The sequence below is a fragment of the Balaenoptera physalus genome, assembly GCF_965194825.1.
Source record: "Balaenoptera physalus genome assembly, chromosome: 10".
Lineage (NCBI taxonomy): Eukaryota > Metazoa > Chordata > Mammalia > Artiodactyla > Balaenopteridae > Balaenoptera > Balaenoptera physalus.
Genome location: NC_138889.1, coordinates 101,837,329 through 101,863,541, shown reverse-complemented (window position 1 = coordinate 101,863,541; position 26,213 = coordinate 101,837,329). Strand labels below are relative to the sequence as shown.

The window sequence follows — 26,213 nt, the reverse complement described above, 5'->3', positions numbered from 1 at the left end:
CCTCGCGCTCGCTGCCTGGTGCAGGGCGCCCCCTAGCGGGACGCCGGGATCCGGCAACGCCGCGCTCTCCCAGGCCCGCCTGGTCTCACGACGAAAGAGCTCAAGTTCCGGGGATCCGAGCCCACCGCCCCGGGGACCAGGCGGGTCCTCCCCTCGGTGGCCTCGAAGTCTCAGCCGAGGCGGTGGGGAGCAGGTCAACCCGGTCCCCGCGGGTGGAACGGAAAGTGGGCGGGGCTCCCGGAGGTGGTGTCCCCGGGGCGGGGCGCGCGGCGTTCGCAGTCCGGTGCGCACTCTGGCTGGAGCCCGTCGGAGCTTCACACTCGGTCCCGAGATGACGGCGAGCAAGCGGGTGGCGAAGGTAACCGCGAGTGGGATGACCCCTTTGTCACAGTTCCCGGTGACTTTCTATTCCGTCCTCCCTCCATCCCTCTTCCAGCACTCCGAGCGCATTTGTTTGTCTGGGTACGAGGGCTGGCTGAATCCCTGCATCCCTCCCCCCTCCCCAGTGGAAGAGTGGGTCTACGAGAGGGGCCAGAGCTGGAGTTTGGGGAAGTGAGGACGTGTCGAGCGGGGGTGTCGCTGGCTCCCTGAGCTGTGCTGGGGATGGGGATGAGCCACCGCCCCCAAAATTGGTTTCAGTTTCATTTCTCTGCCAGAAACTCGTGATAACAATTACGTGCGTCTCAGGTGCGGGAAGGGTTGGTTCCTTGGAGTCTTTTTTGGAGCCAGGCGTTCTGTTGGGGGTGGTGGCAGGTGCCTTTTGAACAGAGATAACCAGGACAAGGTCCTTGCCTTGGAATAGCCCATGGGCCGCCCCATATTTTGGTACCCACATTAGAGTCCCGAGAAGTATGCGATGCTGAGTGGGAGTTGAAAGCAACGTTCTCAGGGTATTCTCGGGAGGAAAAGATGCCAGGGAGAACCTAGAAGGTGTCCTGGAGTAGGTGGCGTGTATTCATTAGTTCTACAAATGTTGTTGAGTGCCTCCTATATGCTGGCTCCTGTTCTAGGAGATACGGAGGCAGAGATAAACAAACCTACCCCTGCTGAGCTTTCATTCCGATCAGGGACACAATTTGAAGTGAGGTCGGGAAGGATGGGGAGGGGGTGATTTTCCCCAGGAGGTGGGAAAACCCAAGGTGTTTGGAGGACTGGGATGTGGCTGGGACTGGAGATAGATGGGGAAGGTAGAGCGATCCTGGGTCGGACACCCCTCAGGCTCTGAGGCTCTCAGAAGTGCCCCTCCTATGTGCAGGCTTGAGGGGGGTGAAGAGGGGGTGCTACCCTCAGCCTCTGAGAAGAAAATGATCTGAGATTGGGGCACCCAGAGCAGGCTCAGCCCAGAAGGACTGAAATCTGGAGGTTGGCAGCAAAATAGGGCAGAGAGTCTTTCCAGCCAAGTGGGAAAGAGCTAGGAGCCAGTATTTATAGCACTGGCACCACTAAATGCCAGGTAGTTTACATTAGTTATTTCATCTCATTCTCACAGCAACCCTGTGAGATAAGTCCTATACCCCCATTTTACAGATGGGGAAGTTGAGGCTCAGAGAGAATAACTTGATTGTCCTGGGTCACCCAGTAGGGAGTGATGGGACTGGGATTAGAGCCCAGGTTGGCAGGCTCTTTCAGTGGCTTCCCTACTTTCATTTCCTGTTCCTCGGAGTCAGATGATTTCCTAACAGGCCTCAGGAACGAACTTTGTGTCCTAGCTTGGGTTTCAGCATCCCCAGGCTTTGGGAAAGTCTTGAGAGAACTCATATACAACCGGTAAAGTCCAAGTTCTTCCAGTTATAGTAAACTTGGGGAAAATGTCCATTCCAGAGCTTCTGTGTTCAACCTGGGGCTTCATTCTTGCTGAAGAGTCACAGATGATACTGGAACTAGGACTTGTAGTAGCAGATGCTTCTAGTTTGGGGTAAAAGATAAATGAGGGGTCATAGATTCCGGGCAGAAGGTGCAAGAAGCAGTTTGTTGGCATGAACAGAGTTGGAGTATGGAAAGATGAGAAACAGGAGATAAGGGTGTGTTTGTATGTTGGGGGGCAGGGAAAGTTTAGATGGTGCACAGTGTGAAGGGACCTCTCCCCAGCTGTGCACTGGCTTTGGGGACCTTTCTCTCTGCCTTTGTTTATACCAGGGTTTCCCAACCTTGTCACTATTGACATCTTGGGCTGGATAATTTTCTGTAGCGTGTTTGTCAGCTTCCCTGGCCTCTACCCACTAGATGTAGTAGCACTCCTCCATTTGTGACAGCCAAAAATGGTCGTAGACATTGCCAAATGTCCCGGGGGCAAGTAGGTAAAGTAACCCCCCAGTTGAGAAGCACTGGTTTATACCATTTGGTGTTCCAGAAAAATATGACCTGCCCTTGAAAGTCTTTTTAAAAAAAATACTTTTATTTATTTATTATTTATTTTTATTTTTATTTTGGCTGCACCATGTGACTTACAGGATCTCTGTTCCCAACCAGGGATCGAACTCACGCCCTTGGCAGTGAAAGTGTGGAGTCCTAACCACCGGACTGCCCGGGAGTTCCCTGAATGTCTTTTTATCTGTTGCTGTTGTTTTTTTTTAAAGGTCTATTACAGTGGGGAGAGGCAGCATAGGGGTAGAGGGGTAAGAGGTACAAATCATTAGGTATAAAATAAGCCACAGGGATATATTGTACAACATGAGGAATGTAGCCGGTATTTTATAATAGCTATAAATGGAGTATAACCTTTAAAAATTGTGAATCACTATATTGTACACCTGTAACATATAATATTGTACAGCAACTATACTTCAATTTTTAAAAATTTTTTTAAAAAGAAAAGGAAATATATTTTTTAAAAAGTCTGTTGTTCCACAAGATGGACCCCAAAATGGAGAGAGGGGTTCTTTGGTCTAATACATTTGAGAAGTACTGCATGCTTGGGCTCATACCTTTGAGAATCACAACACACAGTAACGTATTAAAGGCTTTGGGAAGTCCTGTAGGAAAGAAGTCTGTTTAGCCTAGTGTTTCCCAGTGTACTTGACCGTGGAACCCTTTTCCCATAATAACTATGAATCTTGCATGGGACGCACCGTATACATTTGCTCTTACTGGGCCCTCTGCCTTGGTACCTCTCCAATTCTCTGCATGGTAGACTCTTATTCATTCCGCATGACCCAGCTCACAGTGTCACCCTGCGTGAAGCTTTCCTGCTCCCCTCTCCTCTCCTTCCCTATTATGTGTCCACACGTTATGCACATAATCACATCCGTGTTTCTTCCATTGCTCCAGTGAAGTTCTCGAGGGCTGGGCCATGTCTTAGTCGGGTGTCAATAGAGGGCGCTATTGAGGAGAGGGCTGTTGGGGGAACTCAGTGATGTCCAGGTGACTGGGTCACCTTTCTGGGAAGGTGAGTCACTGCTTGTCCTCTTGTTTCTCTGCTTGGTGTGTAGAGTTCTCCTCTGCTATGGTCTGCCTGAGTCATTTCGCCTCCCCAGGCCTGGTCTGGAGCAGTTTGACAGGGGCAGGGTGCTGTCTTTGCTGCCCGTTCTGCCCTGAGCACTGTAAAGGCACGTCGTCATGCTGCGTGCTATGGAAGGGAGGGAGGACCTCGTGACTCTCTAGGAAGAGGACAAGAGGGCAGACATTAAGTCCCTTGGTTTCAGGAGAAAAGGCTCCTAAGAGAGTTTACTCCCAAGTTGTAATATCTGGAAGCAGTCATGTGCATGTTCCCTCCACCTGGTACCTACAGAGCTGGGGTGAGGCTGAAACTGGGTGATTCACTCAAAGCCCTGAGCACCGTGCCTGACACATACCAAGTGCTCAGCAAATGGGGGCTATGACTCTGCCAGCTTCCGTCCCCTGGGCGGTCCTGTTTGGGACTTGGACAGTGTGCTGTGGGGCAGGGGGAGGGGGCTGAAGTAGGGGAGACTAGGCCAGCTGCCCATGCTCTGTCCCCCTGCAGGAGCTGGAGGACCTTCAGAAGGGGCTCCCCAGGTACCTGCGGAACCTGTTCAGCGATGATGCCGACGTGCTGGTGTGGCACGCTCTCCTCCTGCCTGTGAGTATCCGCAGGACGTGGCCTGGGACTGGGGCCGCTTAGGCCAGGAGCCTGGGCAGGGAGGGTTAGGACTGGGCGAGAATCTTCCCTACCTTCGAATCCTGTTTTTCACTGGAGGTTATCATTGGCAGAGGGGGGTCTCTCTCTGGATTGATTGCTTCTGAGGTCCAGGACGACTGATGAAGAGGCTAAAAGCCTTTTGGAGTTAGTAAGAGACCCCTTCTACCAAGCCCACCACGGAAGCTTCAGTAGACAAAGGGCATAAAAAAAAAAAAAAAAGAAAAAGAAAAAGAAGAAAAGATCTGTTGGGTCTTTGTCAAAGGATAGGGATAAAGTTCCTGTTTCCCACAGTTGGTAGAATTTGCTGCCTCAGACCTAAAATGTGTTCTGTTCTCTTTTAAAAATCGTATTTCAGAAAATTATTGTTACATATGACAGCACAGATAACTCATCTCTACTATTCTGCTTTTTCTCTGTTTATTATTAAAGATCATCTCGATAGAATCTCCCTTTGAAAGTAATATTCCAAAGGACCTATCAGAGTGCAAGATGTCTATTGTATCATCTAATTATTAGTGACCACAGATATTTCCTTTGAGAAGTTCATCTATATACCTTTGGATACTTGGAAATAAAAATGAAAACAATTGAGCTTTTTATTAGCTCTTTGGAATTTAATGGGAACAATTCATTTGATTATTTAGGATTTGGACTTCTTCCTGACAAGGCAATGGCTTGGGTTGTGCCATATTCTTTTTCTTTATTTTTTTATTTTTTATTTTTTAAAATTTATTTATTTATTTATTTTGGCTGCGCTGGGTCTTAGTTGCGGCACGTGGGATCTTCATTGCGGTATGCAGGCTTCTTAGTTGCGGCATGCATGCGGGATCTAGTTCCCTGACCAGGGATCGAACCCAGACCCCCTGCATTGGGAGCGCAGAGTCTTACCCATTGGACCACCAGGGAAGTCCCTGTGCCATCTTCTCTTTCAACTGACCTGTAGCCCAGAACAATGGAGAAAGGCTTGAGTCAGGGCAACCCTTGACCCTCTGTCACGTCCTGTGGGCTGCTGGGTTGAAACAGTCCACCACACCTGCTCTGGGCTGGAAGAATAACAAAATGCTTTATTTAACTCAGGACTTCGGAAGAAGTAGGGCTTTCTCAGCTGACCCTAAGGTGCAGTGTGAAGCCCTCTGTCTGGTCCAACTTCCTCATCTTTATAGATGAGGAAACTGAGCCCCAGAGCTGCTCAAAACCACACAGCAAGCTCGAGGCTTGGCAGAGCCAGGGTGGGTTCCCAGGACCCAGGGCTCTCAGCTTCATGGCTCCGCCACCTCCTTCCTCTGATAAGACCCGGACAGCCCAGCCTGCAACCGCTGCAGAAGGACACACAGACGCTCTCTCGTCCTTTTCTGAGGCCTCACCCGTGGCTTTGTGTCTACTTCCCAGGTCCCAGCCTCTTCTTATTATCGAGAGCATGAAAGCTAAAGCATTTTCTTTATCTACCCAGCATTTGCCCCAGCTCTTATCTCAGACACACCGAAGACCCCTATGGCTTCCTTTCTGCCTTCTGCTAAGGAAGAGGAGCTCTCTTAAAACCTTGACTCTGCGCTTGCATACCTATGTCATTCTGACTGTCTTTGTCCTGTCTTCTCTATCACGAAGGTTCTGAAAGGATTTGGAGCTTTGGAACCAGCCTGAAGGCCCCTGTGCTCTATGCTGGGGTCACCCAAGTCCTGAGGTTCCTCCCCACTAGGGTCGTAGAGCACTGCCCGTGTGTGGAGAAGTCAAGTTGGCAGTGCTGAGTTCCCATCCTAGCACTGTCACTGTGGCCCTGGGCAAGTTACTTATATACATTGAACTTGAGTTTCCTCATCTGGGAGTGGAGACGCTAATACTCGTGAGTTTTCCTAATACTCATCCTAATAGCTGACGTGTACATAGTGCTTGCCGTGTGCCAGGCCCTATTCTAAGCTCTTAACGTAAATTAGCTCATTTAATTCCTACATAAACCCTATGAAGAAGTCTGTTATTTGTTCCGTATGGAAAAGCACAGAGAGGTTAAGTTACTTGCCTGAGGTTACACAGCTAGGAAGTGGCAGAGCCAAGAGTCACACTCAGGCAGAGTGGCTCCAAAGTCCACATAACCCCTACACTGTGCTGTATGGGCTAATGTGTGTGGAGCCCTTAGCATAGGGTGGCACAGAGTAGATGCCCAGGAAAGCCTTCTGGTTGCTGGAAGTCTAGAGGGTCTTCTACTGGCTCCTGGCAACTGGTCATTCCAGCTCTGAGTTCTTTTTTTTCTCTTTTAACATGGTAAAATACACATAACAATATGTACCATCCTCATCATTTTTTTTTTTTTAATTTTATTTATTTATTTATTTTTGGCTGTGTTGGGTCTTCGTTTCTGTGCGTGGGCTTTCTCTAGCTGCGGCGAGCGGAGGCCACCCTTCATCGCGGTGCGCGGGCCTCTCACTGTCGCGGCCTCTCTTGTTGTGGAGCACAGGCTCCAGACGCGCAGGCTCAGTAGTTGTGGCTCACGGGCCTAGTTGCTCCACGGCATGTGGGATCTTCCCAGACCAGGGCTCGAACCCATGTCCCCTGCATTGGCAGGCAGATTCTCAACCACTGCGCCACCAGGGAAGCCCCATCCTCATCATTTTTATGTTCTGAGTTCAATGACACTAAGTACACTCACATTATTGTGCAACGATCACCACCATCCATCTCTAGAACTTTTTCATCTTCCAGAACTGAAAGTGTGTGTCTATTAAACACTAACTCCCCATCCCTCCTTCCCTCCAGCATCTGGTAACTAATTTTCTATTTTATGTCTATGAATTTAACTATTCTAGGTACATCACGTAAGTGGAATCATACAATATTTGTTCTTTTTTTTTTTTTTTTGGATCTAGCTTATTTCACTTAGCACAATGCCTTCAGAGTTTATTGGTGTTGCGGCCTGTCGCCATTCATGATTCTTCCTAGGAGTGGAGCAGAGGATGCCTGGGACCCTGGGGTGGGGGCGGGGAGAGGGGGAAACCAGATCCAGGCCCTAGAAGGAAAATGAGCCGCCGTGCCTCGGCACAGAGCTCAATCCCTCTCTTGCACAGGAGAAACCGCCCTACAACCTCAAGGCCTTCAACCTGCGCATCAGCTTCCCTGAGGAGTATCCATTCAAGCCTCCGACAGTGACGTTCACAACCAGGATCTACCACCCCAACGTGGACAGCAGCGGGCGGGTGTGCCTGCCCATCATCAGCAAGGAGAACTGGAAGCCTTTCACCAAGACCTGCCAAGGTGGGCCCGGGCCCTGCCTAGAGGGAGGGACCTGGACTGGATGGGGGTGGGGGTCATGGGACCGACGTTCAGTTAGAAAAGCCCAGAAGGAAGGAGATAAAAATTGTGAGTCTCAGCTGAACCTGTCGTCAGATAGAAGGAATGCGTCCTGAGATCCTGGGCTGGCTGACCTGCTCCTGCCTCTGTTCTCATACTTGGGCAGGTGGGAAGGAGCAGCGTTGACGCTGGGTCAGGGGAGAGAGAAGCAGCTGGGCTCTAGAGGGAAGGGCTTGGGATAAGAAGGCCGCGTGCTCTATCTGGGGACCTTGGTGAAGTCTGTTCCTTTCCAGGGCTCAGTGCCCTAAATGACAGCTGAGGGGACTGGCCTAACAATGATAACATACATCACTTAATTAGGCACTTTGGCACTGTGCTAAGAGCTTCACATGCCTTTTTTTGGGGGGAGGGGGCTGTGTTTTGCAGCTTGCGAGATCTTAGTTCCCCGACTGGGGATTGAACCTGGACCCCCAGCCCAGTGGAAGCTCAGAAGCTCGGAGTCCTAACCACTGGTCTGCCAGGGAATTCCCACATGCCATTTTTTAAAAGTTCACTTTTTTCCTTTTTTTAAAACAAATTTATTTATTTATTAATTTTTGGCTGCGTTGGGTCTTCGTTGCTGCGCGCGGGCTTTCTCTAGTTGCGGCGAGCGGGGGCTACTCTTCGTTGTGGTGCACGGACTTCTCATTGCAGTGGCTTCTCTTGTGGCAGAGCGTGGGCTCTAGGCACGTGGGCTTCAGTAGTTGTGGCACGTGGGCTCCAGTAGTTGTGGCTCGCAGGCTCTAGAGCGCAGGCTCAGTAGTTGTGGTGCACAGGCTTAGTTGCTCCGCAGCATGTGGGATCTTCCCGGACCAGGGATGGAACCTGTGTCCCCTGCATTGGCAGGCGGATTCTTAATCACTGCGCCACCAGGGAAGCCCCACCTTTTTTTCTTTTTAAGATTTATTTATTATTTATTTATTTAATTTATTTTTGGCTGCATCGGCTCTTAGTTGCGGCTCGTGGGATCTTTGTTGCGGCATGCGGGATCTTTCCTTGCAGTACGCGGGCTCTTTGTTGTGGTGGGCGGGCTCCTCTCTAGTTATGGCGTGCGGGTTTTCTCTTCTCTAGTGTGGCACGTGGGTTCCAGAGCGCGTGGGCTGTGTAGTTCGCAGACACAGGCTCTCTAGTTGAGGCGTGCAATCTCAGTAGTTGTGGCGCACAAGCTCAGTAGCCCCGTGGCATGTGGGATCTTAGTTCCCTGATCAGGGATCGAACTTGCATCCCCTGCATTGTAAGGTGGATTCTTTGCCACTGGACCACCAGGGAAGTCCCAAAAGTTCACTTTTTATTTGAAGTATAGTTGATTTGCAATGTTGTGTTAGTTATACTTATGCACATGTGTTCAGTTATACTTATGTACATATATTCTTTTTCATATTCTTTTCCATTATAGTTTATTACAAGATATTGAATATAGTTCCCTGTGCTATACAGTAGGACCTAGCTGTTTATCTGTTTTATATATAGTAATGTGTATATGTTAATCCCAAACTCCTAATTTATCCCTCCTCCCCCCCTTTTCCGCATGGTAACCATAAGTTTGTTTTCTATGTCCCTAAGTCTGTCTCTGTTTTGTAAATAAGTTCATTTGTATCGTATTTTAGATTCCACATACAAGTGATATCATATATTTGTCTTTCTCTGTTTGACTTAACATTACTTAGTACGATAATCTCCAGATCCATCCATGTTGCTGCAAATGGCATTATTTCATTCTTTTTTATGGCTGAGTAATATTTCATTGTATATATGTACCACATCTTCTTTATCCATTCATACGTCAATGGACATTCAGACTGCTTCCATGTCTTGACTATTGTAAATAGTGCTGCTTTGAACATTGGGGTGCATGTATCTTTTTGAATTAGAGTTTTCTCTGGATATATGCCCAGGAGTAGGATTGCAGGATCATATGGTAACTCTACTTTTAGTTTTTTAAGGAACCTCCATACTGTTCTCCATAGTGGCTGCACCAATTTACATTCCCCGCCAACAGTGTAGGAGGGTTCCCTTTTCTCCACACCCCCTCCAGCATAAAAATTCACTTTTTTATTTCTTATTATATTTTTGGTATCTATCCATTGATGACAAATTGAAATTATAATGGAGTAATCATAGTTCAGGCATACAAAAATGGAGTTGGGTGGCCACTGAGGACCTGGTCTGAGACATGTCTCTGCACCACTGAGAACTTGAACTTGAACTTTCTAACCCAAGGACACCAGCCATTTTTAACACACCAACTTCATTTAATCCCCCCAGAAGCCCCCTGAAATAGTGCGCTCATTAGCTCCATTTAATAGATGAGGACACTGAGGCATATGAGAGGAGAAGCTCTTGCCTGAGCTGGCAGGTGGCAGAGCTGGGATTCGGAGCCTGCTTGGGTGACCCTGGAACAGCACCGTCCAGCAGAACTTTCTGCGGTGATGGAATCCTTCTGTAGCTGCCCTGTCCAATGCCATGGTCACTAGCCACGTGTAGCTTTCGAGCACTTGAAATGTGGCTGATGTGATTATGAGCTGCATTCCTAATTGTAGTGAATTTCCATTAATTTAAATTGAGATAACTACGCATGGCTGGTGGCTACCATAGTGCGCACTATGGCTCTAGAGCCTATGGCCGTAATTAGCGTGCGATCAGTCCTGCCTCTGGAGCAGCTCGGGAGTTCTTAACCCTGGAAACAAGAATCCTGGCGGGGATGGGGAGGAGTGGTCCTTGGATGAGCTTCAGGAGGTCGGTGAAGCTCTCTGAACCCAGAACCACACGTTTGTGTGTATGCATATGTGCACGTGCCTGGGGGGATGGGCCACTGCCTTTACCAGGTTTCCAAAGTCGCCCGTGAAAGATTTCCAGCCACGGGGCAGTGGTGGTTTCCAGTCTTGAGCCTCAGAATCTTTTTTCCCAAATAAAAGTTTTTTTGGAATCCTAATAACACAACAGAGAAAAGCAAAGTGTTTCTTCTTGAAAAGGGAATAGAACCCAGAAACCCTGTTTATCTCACCAGCCCCCATGATGGGTAGCTTCTGTGACACCGTGAAACATAGTTTGAAAAGCACTGATGTACCTGGTTATGGCTTTGGGCATCATCAGTGAATGTGGTAAGAGGCATTTCATTTGGTTGCAGAGTCATCCTAAGACGTGGAACCTCCTGGGGGGATCTCCCAAGGAGTGAGTGTGACGTTTCGGGGGATCTGGGATCTGGGCAGCCATCGCTTCCTTCCATCCTGATGTCCTGATCTGACCTCTCTCCCCAGTTCTGGAGGCCCTCAACGTGCTGGTGAATAAACCAGAGCTGGGGCAGCCCCTTCGCTTGGAGCTTGCTGACCAGCTGACACAGGACCCGGAGCTGTTCAACAGGAGGGCCGAAGAGTTCACCCTCCAGTTTGGAGTGGACCGGCCCTCCTAACTCTGCCTCTGACCCATCTGTGCACTGGATGCTTTCTCTGTGATGGACGGACACATGTCATGGGCTAGGGGCCAGAGCCCCTTTGTGGTCCATTTCCTGCTCATTTCTTCCAAGCTTTCCTCCTTAGATTGTTAGTCATTTGTATGTGTGTGTGTGTGGGTGGGTGGGTGCATGTGCGTGTGTGTGCGTGTCTGTGTGGGGGGGGGGCCGCAGTTATGTGTGTGGTACGTGGACCCACTGGCCTCAGGTGTGCTTTCCCCACTTCCTTTCTCTGCCCCAGGGCCAGGGGCATTTAGGTTTGCAGAGTCGCAGGCCAGCTCTCCAGCGCTCTGTGAGCTCTGTGATGTGGGAATCGCAGGCCGGCTCGCAGGAAATGAGCCCAGCAGTCAACCAGAATCCCCTGAGGGCCCAGGCATCGGGGGTGTGGGGAGGGCAGAGGGGCAGGGGGGGAGTATGGGAGGGAGGCAGGGCACAGGGAGGAGGGACTCCTACTTACAGTTGAGTGTTTTGTTGATTTAGTGATTGGAAACAGCCAGACCGCTGATAGACATGTGTAGATTTAGGTGCAAACCCTTTTCTCTTCCACTGATGAATCATAAAGTGAAGAAACTAATCTCCACCCCAGAAATCTGACTACATGGGGTTTTTTTGTTGTTTTTTTTCTTTTAATTTTTTTTTTTTTGGCCACACAACCAGGGATCGAACCCACACCCCCTGCCGTGGAAGCGCAAGGTCTTAACCACTGGACCGCTGGGGAGGTCCCCTGACCACACGGTGTTTAAACCACTTGCTATCCCATTAGGTTGCTGGTTCCTGGGGACCAGGCTTTAGGCGGGGAGGTGTTTCCCCTCCAGCTTTCAGTCCACGGGAGCCACGGAGACCATGTGTTTGCCCAGCTATTAAAGTCACAGATGGACTGTGGAGTCCAACTGAGTGTTCACTGAGGGGACGGGTGGTTCATCGGGAGAAGAGGAGGCTGGGGATTTTGCTGCAGTCTAGTAAAAGGTATGACCCTGCTTTCCATCAGCTGAGGGCTCGCTGGGCGTGGAGCCTTGTGTGACCCCAAGCATTGTGGGGAAAGCTGGCCGTGAGGGACTAGACCACCCTTGGCCTGAGCGGTCGTCGACACATCCACAAGGATGACCTCCCCGTTTTTATAGATGAGACAACCAAGGCCCAGAGCGCTTCAGTGGGTTGCCAGGTCCACTCTGCTGATGAGGGCAGAGGCCACACCTCCAGCTGCAGTGCCAAGCTGGCTGGGTTTTGTTTTTGTGTTTTTCATCAACTGTTCTCATCAGCGCACATGCTCCAGATGGCTGATGAAGCTAGACAAGATGGTTAGCGGGAAATTATACTCAGCTCCAGGGTTCATCTCTAGTGAGCAGCAGAAAAGCAAAAAGAAGCCAAAAATCTAGCCAGGGTTGGAGGAATTAACTTAGCACAAAGGAGGAGCTTTCTGGGTGCAGTGGTTCTAATCTCCTAGAAGACCGCTGGCTTTTAAGAGACAGAATATGGGGTATCTTTGAGTCAAGGGAATCACTCCAGGCCCCACTAGCCTAGTTGGGGTGAGATTTGTAGAGAATCTTCTACTCTAGTCCCTGCCCTGGAATTGCCTAATCTGGGAGAAGTGTGGAAAAAGGGAAGAGAATTGGGAAAGTGCCACCCATGGCCGGAAATGTAAGATGTGTTGTTACTTTGGGCCACCACTTAAAGAACACTTATGTGACAGGCCCCGGGCAAGGCTGTTTGTCCTTTTCATGATCTCATTTAACGCTCACAGCACCTGCATGATTTTGAGCTCCTATCATCCCCATGCAGAAGGTAAACTGAAGCTCAGAGAGGTTCACCCACTGGCCCAGGGACACACAGCTGGTTAGTGGTAGGACCCAGCCCACTCTCCTTTCCCAAATGCCTTTCATGGTTGTTGAGAAAATCATGTCAGATGAGGAACCCTGGCGGCCGGGGTTTATTATCCGAGTGAGAGATGTTGCTGGTGGGGTAGGGAGGGAGCACTAAGGGGCTAGACCGGATTTTACAAAAGAACTTCTCATGTAGTTAAGACTGGTGCCATCTGCCCTTGTCTGAGCCCCAGCACTGCTGCCACCATGAGCAGAAGTGAGCCTCTGGGCCACGGCTGGTCAGCTGGGCCCCCTGCCCGCCTCTGCCCACAGGGTTGGTCAGCCCCTCATTTCTTCCCTCATTTCTTCTTGGTCTTCACCAGTCCCTTCTGCACGAGGCTGCGGTACAGCTCCTGGATGTAGGTGTAGACGCACTTGGAGTCGGGCACTGCCAGCCGCACCATGTCATCCACCTCCAGCAGCTGGGCACAGTCGGCCAGTTCCCTGAGGGGCAGGATGGGGAGGGGTGAGGAGGGGTGGAGCAGAGAGCCAACGGTGAAGGATGCAGGGCCTCAGGGAACGGGTGGGGACAGCCCGGCAAGGATGAAGCCCACAGAACTGTGTGTGGCAGAGCTGGGAGGTCATCTAGGGCAACCATCCCATCGTACAGATGAGATAACTGAGGCCCAAGAGTCAAGACACAAACTCAGCGTGGTCTGATTCCTAAGCCCGTGTTTTCACTGCACTGTGTGCCTTCATGTAGGAGTGAGACCCTCTAGTTCTGCATTAGCCCACCCCTTCCACGTGCTCATATACCTGTCCTCAGGGAGAGTTTAAAGGACAGACCCCCAACACTAGCCAGAGTGTTGGCTTGTAGCTGCAACATCTCCAGCTTCATCCAGTTTCCGTGTATTTATTGAGGGGTACTATGTGCTAGGTACTCTTCCAGGGAATTCAGCACTGAACAAAATAAAAATTCCCCACTCTCATGTCACTGACATTCTCACTACAGTAGACTAGACAGACAGTAATCAAACAGAAATCGATGGTACGTCAGATGATGAGAGGTGCTGTGGAGAAAAATAAGGCAGGGAAGGGGGACAGGATACGTTTCTGTGTTCAAGGGGATTTTTTTTTTAATATTAGTGATGGCTTAATTTTTTTATTTTTCATCTATTTATTTATTTATTTTGTGCCAGCGCCTCGCAGCTAGTGGGGTTGTAGTTCCCCGACCAGGGATTGAACGGGCCCTTGGCAGTGAAAACACGGAGTCCTAACCACTGGACCACCAGGGAATTCTCCAAGGAGAATTTTAATAAGGACCCCAGGAAAGTTCTCTTAAAGAGAATAAATTGGGGACGTCCCTGGTGGTCCAGTGGTTAAGACTCTGCGCTTCCAGTGCAGGAGGCACAGGTTCAATCCCTGGTCGTGGAACTAAGATCCCACGTGCCGCAGAGCAACTAAGCCCGTGCACCACAACTACTGAAGCCCACGCGCCTAGAGCCCGTGCTCCGCGTCAAGAGAAGCCACCGCAGTGAGAGGCCCGTGCACCGCAACAAAGAGTAGCCCCCGCTCGCCACAACTAGACGAAGCCCGCGCATAACAACGAAGACCCAACACAGTCAAAAATAAATAAAAAAGACAAATGTATAAAAAAAAATTTAAAAAGAGTAAATCAGGTACATATCTGCGGGAAGAGGATGCCAGGCAGAGGAAACAGCGTGTGCAAAGGTCCTGAGGCAGGAGTGCTTAATGTGTTTGAGCAACTGCATGGAACTTAGCAGCAAGTCCTCTCTTTCTAACTTCCCAGCTACTCCTGGCTTCGCTAAAGCCGATCATCTGATCTAACCACTGTTGGGACCTCGCCACCATGTGCCAGGAGCTTTATCAAGTGCTTCCTCCCCCACCTTTTTTTTTTTTTTTTGGTTGCACCACACAGCTTACAGGATCTTAGTTCCCCAACCAGGGATTGAACCCGGGCCATGGCAGTGAAAGCCTGGAATCCTAACCACTAGGCCACCAGGGGACTCCCAAGTGCTTTCCCTTGAATGGTCTCATTTACTCCACTCCTCTGTGTTCAACCGGCAGAAGAGGAACTGGAGACTCAGAGCATTTTGGTGATTTGCCCAATGTCAAAGTGAGTGACACATCTGGGACGCCACCGCAGGCCTGCCTGATGCCTCTGGCATCCCTGCCCTGTAGCCGGGTCTCAGCAGTCCCAGCCTGCCAAACCGCCATGGGTGCTGGCAGTAGGAGAAACCAGGGTCCCAGCGGAAATCCTCTCTTAGAGCTGAGACAGCTGGGCCGAAACCCAAGCCAGGCTGGCCTGGGAGCGGGAGGGCGGAGCACAGACTGGAGGATTTCGAAGAATGGGACAAGCTCCCTGCAACCAGCGCAGTGCTCTAGGCTCCTGGGTGTGGGTCAGGGTGCTGTTCCCATGCAGGAGAGGCAAAAGCTTCATTCCCACTGGGCCTGGGGAATGGGGTCGGGCTCCTCGAGCAGCACAGCAGATCAAGCCACCTGGGGGCCCCAGCGTTGACCGTTCCATGGGAATCAGAGGCAAGTTCTAGAAGGGAGCCAGCTGCGGCAGGGGCCCCCTTACTTTGCACACTTAATCTTCACACCAAGCCCTAAAAGAGGTTAAGTCAGCTGCCGAGGGTCAAAGAGCTAGGAAGGGGGACTTCCTTGTTGGTCCAGTGGTTGGGAATCTGAGCTTCCACTGCAGGGGGCACGGGTTCGAACTCTGATCATCACTGGTCAGGAAACTAAGATCCCGCATGCCTCATGGCGTAGCCAAAAAAAAAAAAAAAAAAAAGAGCTAGGAAGGAGGAGGCACCTCCAACCTCTTTTTTTCTCCACCCTCCATCCCCACGCATCCCCTGCGCATCCTTCCCTTTTCACTGCTGCCTGATGCCTCCTCTCAGCCTGTCGCCATCACCTGATTATTCCTTCTGCCTTTCTGTGGCTCTGCAGGCTTGGAGCCAAGGCAAGGCAGCTGCAGGAGGACAATGACCTGGCCCCACAGGCCGGGGACACCTGGTCAGGGCCGAGCCACGTGCCCTTCTGATGTTCACCGAGAGCTCTCAGCCCCGACTAGGAGCTTCACTTTCCAATCCTGGTTCATCACCATTAAAGGTGCTTCTGAGCCCAGAGCAGGACTGGTGCTCCCGACGCCCTCAATCCCCCACCCCAGGGCACTCCCCCCATCCCTTGGCAGGATGAACTGGAAGGGATCTTCTCTAGCATCAAGTCTGGTGGATTTCAAACAGCATCCTTGGTGCCCTAGGGCCCTATAGACATGCTTCAGGGACCATCTTGGGAAGCAGGGTTGGGCGCTGAGCTGGAGTGCTGCAGGAACCCCTCCCAACCTAAAAAGCCTCCCTAAAATCTGTTTAATATGTTGGGCATTCATTTAATATTTTGCTTGAGGAATCTGTCAGGGGGGAAAAAAACGTATGAAAAGCACAGATCAATATCAGCCATCTCGTTTTGCCGATGGGGACACGCAGGCCCAGAAAGGGGAAGATTGCTGCCCAGGCTTCCCTGCAGGCTGGTGGCCAGGCCTGGACTAGACCAGAGGGCTCAGCCTCCTGGACCAAGGTGCTGCCGACACCCCCAGTGACTTATTCCCTGTCCCCGGGCTTTAGAAACGCACTGGGCGGGAAATGCATTCCCGGGCCTCAGAGCTGTCTGCATGGACTACTCCCTATGCATAGTCCCGCCTCTACCAGGCGGCTCAGAAGCCCCTCCCAGGTGGGAAAGGACGCGTGCTCCAGGCGTGAGCTCCTTGGGAGCCCCAAGGCCATCAGGTCATGTCTCTCCGGTGGGTAGAGATGGAGGAGGCCTTTGGCTGAGTCTGGTGTCGGTGCTTTGGTGGTGGGAGTGCCTCCTCCTCCCCCGCCACCTGGCAGCCATGTCTTGGTCTCTTAGGTTCTTCCTTGGGCCACACTGCTCCTCACACCCCTCCTGCCTGTCTACTTCACCCCTGTCTCCATCCCTCCACCACCTCGGCACCCAGCTGTGTGAACCCCAGCAATAAATCCCCTCCAGGTCCCTCACTGAATAATAATTATCATAACAACTGTGATATCATTCGTTATAACACAGGAGTTAAGATTTTTTATTTTTTGAAGTGTTTGCCATGGGTTAGGCACTGTTTATAGGGACTTTACTTAATTATTTACTTAATTCTCACCGTAGCCCTGCCAAAGAGGAAATGTCATGCCCATTTTAAAGATCAGAATGTGGAGGCTCAGAGAGGTGAAGGCGCCTGTCCAAGATCACACAGCTAACAAATGGCAGAGTCAGAATCTGGCCCTAAATCTCAGCAACCACCCTGTCTGCCCCTCCTCTACCCCTTACCCTGCCTGCATTTTCTTCACAGCACTTGTTCCCTCACGTCATAGTTCACACGTATGTGTGTTTACGATCTGTCTCTCCCTTTAGAATGCGAGTCATAGGCACGCAGGGATTTTTGCAAGTATCACCCACTGCTATGTCCTAAAACAGTTCCCAGCAATCAAAAAATATCTGTTGGGGACTTCCCTCGTGGTCCAGTGGTAAAGAGTCCGCCTTCCAGTGCAGGGGACGCAGGTTCGATCCCTGGTCAGGGGACTAAGATCCCACAGGCCGCGGGGCAACTAAGTCCACGCGCCACAACTACTGAGCTCGTGCGCCTCAACTAGAGAGCCCACGTGCCGCAACTAGAGAAGAGAAAACCTGCATGCACAACTAGAGAGAAGCCAGCGCGCTGCAACAAAAGATCCCGCGTACCTCAGTGAAGATCCCGCGTGCCGCAACTAAGACCCGATGCAGCCAAAAATAAATTAAATAAATAAATAATAAATCTTAAAAAAAATATCTGTTGAATTCATGAATGTGTGGTGACAGCCTCTACCTGACCACCGCACTACCCGACCCCTGTGAATCCGGCACTCAGTTCTGTGTAGGTGCCCCGAGCTCCCACCCACCTCTGCGTCCCCTGGCGTGGCTTACTCGGCTGTGGAGAAGGCCAGGGAGAAGTTGTGCCGGCGCTTGGCGGGGTCCAGCGCAGCATAGTCAAAGGCATCGGGGAAGAACTTGTGGATGAGGGCGCAGAAGGCCATGCCACTGCTCCAGCTTGAGGAGAAGTTCTGGATGTCCACGTGCTGCGGGCAAGCGGGGCCCAGAGGCCTCGGTGAGCCTCAGCCAGAGGACCCGGACTTTGCCCCCACCGGACCTCCCACCCTCTGGGCTTTGCACCACACAGACCCTCCCAGCACTGCTGCCCTGGGGAAGGGTCCCTCGCCCCACCATGCACCTCGTAGCTCCTCGTCATGGCCCGGCACCACTCCAGGAGCATGTTCTTAACGCCGCCGACGGCTGCCCCCGCGGCCTTGGTGTTCCGGAACAGGGCCGTGGGGCCCGAGGCTGCCCTGTGCGCGAGGGACAGAGAAGGTCAGGCCAGAGAGGTGGGAGGGTCCCACCAGGGAGGAGCCCCAGCCCCAGATGTCAGTCCTCCTGCCTGGGCTCGGGCTGTTCCTATTGCCCCTCAGGACTCCCCTGCCCCCGACCGTCCAACCAACCCAGGCCCACCAGCTCCTCGCCCGCATCTTACCCCCCAAACTTGTCTACGATGGCTTTGCGGTTCTGGGCACGGGGCCCCCGGGGCCGGGCAGGGGCTGACACCCTGCGCTCTGGTGCCTTCTCTTTCTTCTTCTCCTGGGAGGGAGGGGGCTCCGTGGGACTCTGGGACACATCGCTGGGTGAAGATTCACTGCATGGAAACGTTTGGAGAAGGGTGAGAGGGGCTGGGACCAGCCACTATGGGGAGGAGGGAGGAGGCTGGCTGAGCGTGGTGCCTGCAGTCTCAGGAGGCATACGAAGTTGTGGTCCCCACTCTCGCACACGTTTCCTCTGGGCCCAGCACTGGCAAGAGCTGAGAAGGAATGGTGAGGCTCAGTGGTCTGGTGCCTGTGTGGGCAGAACGAGGGCACATCTGAGGTCTGACCCGAGTTTGAATCCTGCCTTTGCCTCTTATTTGCTGTGTGATCTTGGGACTGTCATGTCACTCCTCTGAGCCTCAGCTTCCTCATCTGTAAAATGGGGCAAGAATAGCTACCTGACAAGGTGGTTCTAAGGCCTGCGTGGGAGGGGGAATGTAGACCACGCTCCACGAACGTTCAACCGGGTACCTTTCCCTAAGAAGGTGACACGGAGGTGAATTTCAGCTCGAAATGAAGGAAGATTCTTCTAATGACGGAAGTTGTGCCCTGGCAAGAGTAAGGCTCTCATCTTATCCAGCACCAGCCAGGCACCAGGCGCTGGGCTGAGTGCTTTATACACAGATGTCGTTTGAGCCTCACAAAAATCCTATGAGGTAGGTACCATGGCTGTGCCCACTTCACAGGGGAGGAAAGGGGCAGTGATGGGGCCAAGGCCACACAGCTGGTAAGTGGCAGAGTCATTGTTCAAAACCAGGCTTTCTGCTCACTCGCTTACGGGTGAGGCTGACACCACGGAGGCTTCAGCAGTGAGTGAGAGACGGACCAGATATGCTCCACTGCCCCTTCGCTCCCGCACTCCGGCTCCTTTTGTCTCCTGGGCTCTGCCCTGGGCTAGGGGGCTGAAAACCATAATTCCTGGCATATCTTGAGACCAGCACTGGGGAGGCCCAGGCCCAGGGGATGGCAGCCTTTAAAGGAAGCAAGTGGTAGCAGGGGTTGGAGCTGGGGCTCCAGAGTTTGACATTACCTGGCTGAAGGACTGGTCTCTCCGGAAGCTGCGGTGTCTGGACCCAGACCGTCTAGGGGAAAGGAACGGGAGGGAGGGAAGCTGGGGTGACCCATGGTGCGCTGCCCGCATGCTCCCTCAGGGAGGCCCCTGCAGCGTCCGTGGGCTCCTGGGCTCTCACTCACCTGGGCTGAGGCCGCTGCCCTCCTCCGTGGGGCTCTCGGGCCATTCCTCGGCGGAGCTGGGAAGCACTCCTGCCCCTTCCTCTGACTCTTCCTCCACACCCTGGTCCTGTTCTTCATCAGGACAGCCTGGCTCCTGGAATGGACATGAGCTGTGTGGGCTCGCACCTGCCTGAGGCTCTGGAGGGCTTCAGAAAGATCTGGAAGGCAGCCTGGGGCCACAGTGCTGCATCCCCCACCCCAGGCTCTTGATATCAGTGGGTGGAAGACTGGATTGTCCCAAAGGACTAAAGCAGGGGAGGGGCTTGCTTGGGGGCGGGGTGGGCAGGGGACTCCGGAACGTTGCGGGGCCTCCTCCCTCCTCTCCTCTTTCTCACTCACCACCTCCTCCTTCACCTCCTCCTTCACCACCTCCTCCTGTGGTTCAGGCTTGGCCTCATCTTCCATGGCAGTCTTCTTCTGAGAGTCTGACTTGGTCTCTGGAGCACTGGCTTTCTCCTGGGCTTCAGCCTTGGGCTCCTCCGTCTTGTCGCTCTCCTCCTGAGAGGGCACTGTGGCCTCCTCCTTTCCAGCAGCCTCACTGGCTCCAGCTTTGGCCTCCTGCTTCCCAGCAGCCTCCCTGCCTACAGCCATGGCCTCCTCCTTCCCTTCGGCCTCCCTGCCTCCAGCCTTGGGCTCCTCCTTCTCTTTGGCCTCCCTGCCTCCAGCCTTGGCCTCCTCCTTCCCTTTGGCCTCCCTGTCTCCAGCCATGGCCTCCTCCTTCCCATCAGCCTCACTGCCTCCAGCCTTGGCCTCCTCCTTCCCTTTGGCCTCTCTGCCTCCAGCCATGGCCTCCTCCTTCCCATCAGCCTCACTGCGTCCAGCCATGGCCTCCTCCTTCCCAGCAGCCTCACTGCCTCCAGCCTTGGCCTCCTCCTTCCCTTTGGCCTCTCTGCCTCCAGCCATGGCCTCCTCCTTCCCAGCAGCCTCCCTGCCTCCAGCCATGGCCTCCTCCTTCCCTTTGGCCTCCCTGCCTCCAGCCATGGCCTCCTCCTTCCCGTTGGCCTCCCTGCCTCCAGCCATGGCCTCCTCCTTCCCATCAGCCTCACTGCCTCCAGCCTTGGCCTCCTCCTTCCCAGCAGCCTCCCTGCCTCCAGCCTTGGCCTCTTCCTTCCCATCAGCCTCACTGCCTCCAGCCTTGGCCTCCTCCTTCCCAGCAGCCTCCCTGCCTCCAGCCTTGGCCTCCTCCTTCCCAGCAGCCTCCCTGCCTCCAGCCATGGCCTCCTCCTTCCCTTTGGCCTCCCTGCCTCCAGCCTTGGCCTCCTCCTTCCCATCAGCCTCCCTGCCTACAGCCTTGGCCTCCTCCTTCCCAGCAGCCTCCCTACCTCCAGCCTTGGCCTCCTCCTTCCCAGCAGCCTCCCTGCCTCCAGCCTTGGCCTCCTCCTTCCCAGCAGCCTCCCTGCCTCCAGCCATGGCCTCCTCCTTCCCAGCAGCCTCCCTGCCTCCAGCCTTGTCTTCCTGCTCCCCAGCAGCCTGTGCCTCATCACTCACGTTGGCTTTCTCCCTAGATCCAGGCTTGGCCTCTTTCTCATCAGCCTTCTGGTTCTCAGAGGCCAACGTGGTCTCCTCTTTTCCCTCAGCCTCCTTGGTTTCAGAGTCGGTCTCTTCCTTCCTCTCAGCCATCTCCTGAGGAGCCACGGTGGTCTCTTGCTTCCCACTGTCCTCCTTTTGAAGTTCAGCCTCCCCTTTGGATTCCCCCTGGAATTCCGCTGAAATGCTGTCCTCAGCTGGTGCCCTCTCCTGCTTTCCTGCCCCATCTGGAGGCCCCTCTGTGATGGTCCTCTCAGCTGGGCCTGTGGCCTCCTCCTCAGCAGAGGCTCCGCCTCCCACTGTCTCCGGGACCTCCGTGGCTGGGGACACAGGGGTCCCGTCCTCAGAGGGCTTCCCTTCCTTCTTCTCCATCTCTGAAAAGAGAAAACAAGCAGGCCTGGTCATGCCCCCTTTCTGCCGCTGAAGGCCCTGGAGTCTGGAGACCTGCGATTCAGTCCTGGGTCCCCCACTGCTCAGACATGTGACACAAGTATCCACTTTCCCTTTGGTTAAATGAAGGGGTAGAGCACCACATCCCCAAAATTGGGGTGTTGGGCCAGCCACGTTTACTTGATGTTGGATGATGTTCACCTAAAGGCCCCCTGCAGGTTGTGACTTGGGCTTTAAGGAACACTGGGTTCCATAATGCCTTTTCAATGATTTGACCTCTTTTTGAATAAGTCAGTGAGGTGGTTATAATCTGACACTAGCCTCCTAGACCCCCATGGAGCAGTTGCTATTCTCCCCTTTTGATGGAGATAGCTGCCCTCATGCTCAGAGCCCAAAGCAGACAGAAGTCTCTAGATAGAACTTAATAATACTGTTTTTTGTTTTGTTTTGAGTATTTATTTTATTTACTTATTTTGGCTGCGCCAGGTCTTCGTTGAGGCATGTGGGATCTTTAAGTTGCGGCATGCATGCGGGATCTAGTTCCCTGACCAAGGATTGAACCCAGGCCCCCTGCCTTGGAAGCTCAGAGTCTTACCCAATGGACCACCAGGGAAGTCCCTAATAATACTGTTTTGATTCCACTGTATTTATTTTTACAGTTACTTTCTGTTTCTGGTCAGTAATATCGAGTTTCCATTTCCAATAGTGATATAAAATTTCTTTTATAAATACATTTATTGAAGTAAAGTAAGTTAATTCAAAGGAAGACCTTCAGGAAAGCAGAATACAGGATACAAAATACCTAAATCATGGAGGTGGTGTTAAAATGCCTGAAATTTGGGAAACCCTGGGCCAGCTTGGTCTCTGGGTCTCTGCCAGCACAGACAGCCTGTGTGTGTGGTTCTCTGAAGAGCTGGGCCTGGGCATGGAAGAGTTTCTTTTGGTGAAGAACAGAAAATAACTCTCCCTAACTAACCTCTGCAGGGAAATCTGATCCTCCAACTTTATCATGAGGTTTCCTATTCAAGTACTGTATATACAGTCAGCCTTCTTTTTCTGTGGGTTCTGTGGATTCAACCAACCTTGGATGGAAAAAATTTGAAGAAAAAATTCCAGAAAATTCCAAAAGGCAAACTTGAATTTGCTGCCACTTCAACTATTTACAGAGCATTTACATTGTTATTAACAACTGTTTACATAACATTTTCATTGTACTGGGTATTATAAGTAATCTAGAGATGATTTAAAGTATTAGAGAGGATTGTAAGGTTATAGGCAAATGCAACATTTCATATGCGGCACTGGAGCATCCGCAGATTTCCGTATCCGCAAGGGAAGCTGGGACTAATCCCCCACAGACATTAAGGGATGACTGTACTGTCCGATCTACAAAAACAGCTGGGGGCGGCGGCGGCGGACAGGGCCAGCTCCTTCAGCTTCTGCCCTTCTTGGGGGGGGGGGTCTGTTTACAGAGAAAATAATCCCCAAATAACGTTCAGGGCATGACTCAGGCAGTAAAAGAAGTAGACGCTCCTTGTCACTGGCTAAAAATACCTCCTGCCCTCTGCAGGGCCATCGTTCTGGATACAGTACCCAGGGTACCTGAGTAATTGGGACAAAGGCAAGAAGACAGGCATATGAGGGACAGGGCTCTGTTTCTGCCACCCATTCAGGTCTTACTGCCCCCAGATCGAAGTCCTGGTGTCCCTGGATTTGGTTTCCCACCGTTTCCTAGGAAGTAGGCTGGGATTTTCAAAGATGCTCATGCTGCCCTCCAATTCCACCCCTCCCACCAGAGCCCCTTCATGGTTCAGCAGCTCCGGGAATCTATTAAAGTTAGAGGGAAACAAATGAGCCTGGGGGATGGAACGCACATCTGCAGGGAGCTGGGAGCATGCCTTGAACCCCATCTCCTGGTCTGAGACCTGAGCAAGTCTTTTTGCCTCTCTGGAGAGAGCCTCGGTTTCCAATACAATGACAGGATTGGTCTAGATCAGGTTTGCAAACTGTGTTCTGTGGAAAACTAGGGTCTCCTAAGACCGTATTAAGGGCTGCGGTGGTGGGGGAGGTGTCCTTTGGCTAAGGTTGTTCCAGAAACAGCCTACTCTTGACCCTTTTAGAGTCTTACAACTTCATTAGCACTTAAATAGATTCCAGATACCCCGTGGTAAAGGAACCTTAATTTTGCTTAGCTCTATTTAACTTGCTTTTCTCCAAACCTATGTGGCCATGGATTTTTTTTTTTTCTTGCTTCGTTTTCTTTTTGCTTTATTTTCCCTGAGGTGCATCTATATTGCCCTCTTGAGCGATGCCACCTTTAGCAGAAGAAACTATGGCAAGTGCCCGTCTAAATGATCCACACAACCCGCCCCTGCCTTGCACTCTTGTTTGGAAGGTGGCAGGAAGCAGAGGTGAAAATCATTGATTCTGGAGCTTCCTGTGATGGGATCCCAGCTCCCACTTCTTCTCCCACTGTGACCTTGAGCAAGTTACTTACCCTCCCTGTATTTTGATTTCTGGAGATAAAAATAGGTCTCACCTCATAGGGACAGTGGAGGGTTAAGGAAGCCAATGCATAGAAAGTATTTTGGGGTGTGCCTGGCATGGAAAGAGCACTCAGTATACATCAGCTTGTATGGTGTAGGCTGGCCTCTGTCCAGCCTGTGCCAGATTAAGGTCCTGACTCAGCCATGAGGGCATTTAGTTGGTAAAAGACAAGGCAAAAAGAACTGAACACCAATGAGATGATAAGCCCTTTTTATTTGTTTATTTAAAAAACTGTTTTGGCTGCGCCGTGCAGCACGTGGGATCTTAGTTCCCCGACCCGGGATCGAACCCGTGCCCCCTGCATTGGGAGTGCGGAGTCTTAACCACTGGGCCACCAGGGAAGTTCCGATAAGCCCTTTTTATACCTCAAAATGTGGGAGTAATTGGCTAAGACGTAGCTGAGTGCTGCAGCCATCTTACCCTTCATCTACATGCTACACACTTAGCATAGTGGAGGGGAAGGGCAGGTGTATACACACACATAAACACACATACACACCCCTCAGCCATCCTGTGTGTTCATCATCTCAGCTTTCCACCCTCCAGCCTTGTCATAAATAGCCAAGGAGTGAAGAAACTCAGAATACTGAGACGCCCAGATAATACCACCCACCCCAGCATTAATTCCATAGCAGTTTACAGCTTGCGCTGCGGTGCCCTGCTTTACCTTCCTAGTTCCTCACTCTAACCCTTCAGAATAAGTGTTACTGGCCCCATTTTACAGAGCAGGAATTTGAGGCTTGGGGACTAAAGTCATAGGACAGTTAAATGGCCCAACTGTACCTAGAACCCAGGTCTCCTGACAACCAGTCCAGAGCATGTGCCAGAGACACTGCCCCCGCCAGCTCCTCAGCCAGTGTCCCTTCAAAGGCTCCAGCCCAGGATGAGGGGCACCCCACTGGTGGGGAGGGCAGTCAGATATGGCGGAAGAGGTCAGCTCTCTTCCAAGTGCATGGCAGACCTTCCTCTCCACTTTCCTCCCTCGTTCCTTCCCCAGGAAGGAGGAAGGAAAGATTCATTCCACCCCTGTTTTGTGTCCACTGCAGACAGCTCCCCTCTCTCTCTTCCTGTTTTTCTCAGCAGACTGGAAGGAAAAGTACCCAGGAGCCCGTGTTCCAAGCCCCACATGGTACAGACAACGTTTGATGGTTCAGCTAACACCTCCACGACTCACTGCTCCCCAGTCTGTCTTCCAGTGGCCCTAAAGCTTTCACCTCAGCGGGGACATCCCTTGGAGATGCCACTCTCAACTGCTTAGAGACTCTGCCTCCCACCCCAACTGGACTGATAAGTCTCCCAAGACCCTCTCTGCCCGTCAGGTCCACATGGATGGCCACCTGCAGCCTGCTCGGCGGGTGACCTCAAGTTGCCCAGCACCGCAGGGCTGAGCCCCCGAACTCTGGCATTGAAAAAGAGTGGACATAGTGGTGGAGAGACTTAGGAAGGAGCCTGGATTTCTCCAACGGTGGGGCCCTGCTTGGAGGCTCCTCGGGCCCTTGGAAGATGGGAGAGGAGTTGGCAGATGGAGGGGGTGCCTAGAAAGGGGCCCAGGGCTTCTCCTACCTGTAGGGCCTCTCCCTGGGGGCTTGGAGCTGTCTCCTTCCTCCAGCTGAGCGACCGCACTCCCGGGCTGTCTTTAAGCCCCTGCGGCTTCTAGCCCCCAGCTCTTCAGTCCCCGTTCCCCCTCCCCGCCCGCCCCCCCGCAAGATCCTGGGGCTGCAGACGAGCATTGTTTACTGTCCTGTTGGTACAACACTCTCCCCTGAACTGGGAGGCTCGGATTTCCCATGGAAATCTGACAGGTGGCACCTTTCAATCACAGCCAGTGCCTCCCGCCTGACGCCGGGCAGCATCCGTCCTGCGCTCATCTCCCTTCCCGATGTACTCGCCTGGCCCTGGCAACTCCCCAGACCATCTGCAGGCCCATTTGGAGCATGGTCACCAGCTGTCTGGTCTCCCCTGCCCATCCAGAGCCCAGGCTAGGCCTCCTCTGCATCCCCCCCACCACGTTCCTTTAAATAGTCCCTTTTACCCTTCCTCAGACTAAAGCAGCTGCGGAAGGGTGGGCTAAGGAGGGGTGAACGGGACAGCTGCCGAGGTGGCGATGTCTCTCAGGGCTCCCACTGGACGGGGAGCGGTTGGGGAGAGAGAGA

The 26,213-nt window shown here is 52.3% G+C and overlaps 2 protein-coding genes across 5 annotated transcripts; one reads left to right on the top strand and one right to left on the bottom strand.

The window, feature by feature from the left end:
• UBE2L6 (ubiquitin conjugating enzyme E2 L6) lies at positions 1-11,746 on the top strand. 3 transcript variants are annotated; one of them, XM_082476167.1, is made up of 4 exons: positions 45-358; positions 3,941-4,036; positions 7,153-7,339; positions 10,672-11,746. In XM_082476167.1, exons 1-4 carry the CDS (start codon positions 332-334, stop codon positions 10,821-10,823), a joined length of 462 nt encoding a protein of 153 aa, XP_082332293.1. In that variant the 5' UTR covers positions 45-331; the 3' UTR covers positions 10,824-11,746. The 3 variants fall into 3 exon arrangements, with proteins under 3 accessions (XP_082332294.1, XP_082332293.1, XP_082332292.1); XM_082476166.1 differs by lacking the exon at positions 45-358 and adding an exon at positions 1,841-2,950; XM_082476168.1 differs by lacking the exon at positions 3,941-4,036 and having other exon boundaries at positions 1-358.
• SMTNL1 (smoothelin like 1) lies at positions 7,950-25,744 on the bottom strand. 2 transcript variants are annotated; one of them, XM_082476092.1, is made up of 8 exons: positions 25,624-25,744; positions 19,936-21,497; positions 19,558-19,690; positions 19,394-19,445; positions 18,258-18,416; positions 17,961-18,075; positions 17,657-17,808; positions 7,950-8,248 (listed from the first exon to the last, which is right to left on the bottom strand). In XM_082476092.1, the coding sequence occupies exons 2-8, from the start codon at positions 21,493-21,495 to the stop codon at positions 8,158-8,160; spliced, it is 2,262 nt and encodes a 753-aa protein (XP_082332218.1). In that variant the 5' UTR covers positions 21,496-21,497; positions 25,624-25,744; the 3' UTR covers positions 7,950-8,157. The 2 variants fall into 2 exon arrangements, with proteins under 2 accessions (XP_082332218.1, XP_082332217.1); XM_082476091.1 differs by lacking the exon at positions 7,950-8,248 and adding an exon at positions 12,767-13,165.
• Between the last annotated feature and the right edge of the window lie 469 nt (positions 25,745-26,213).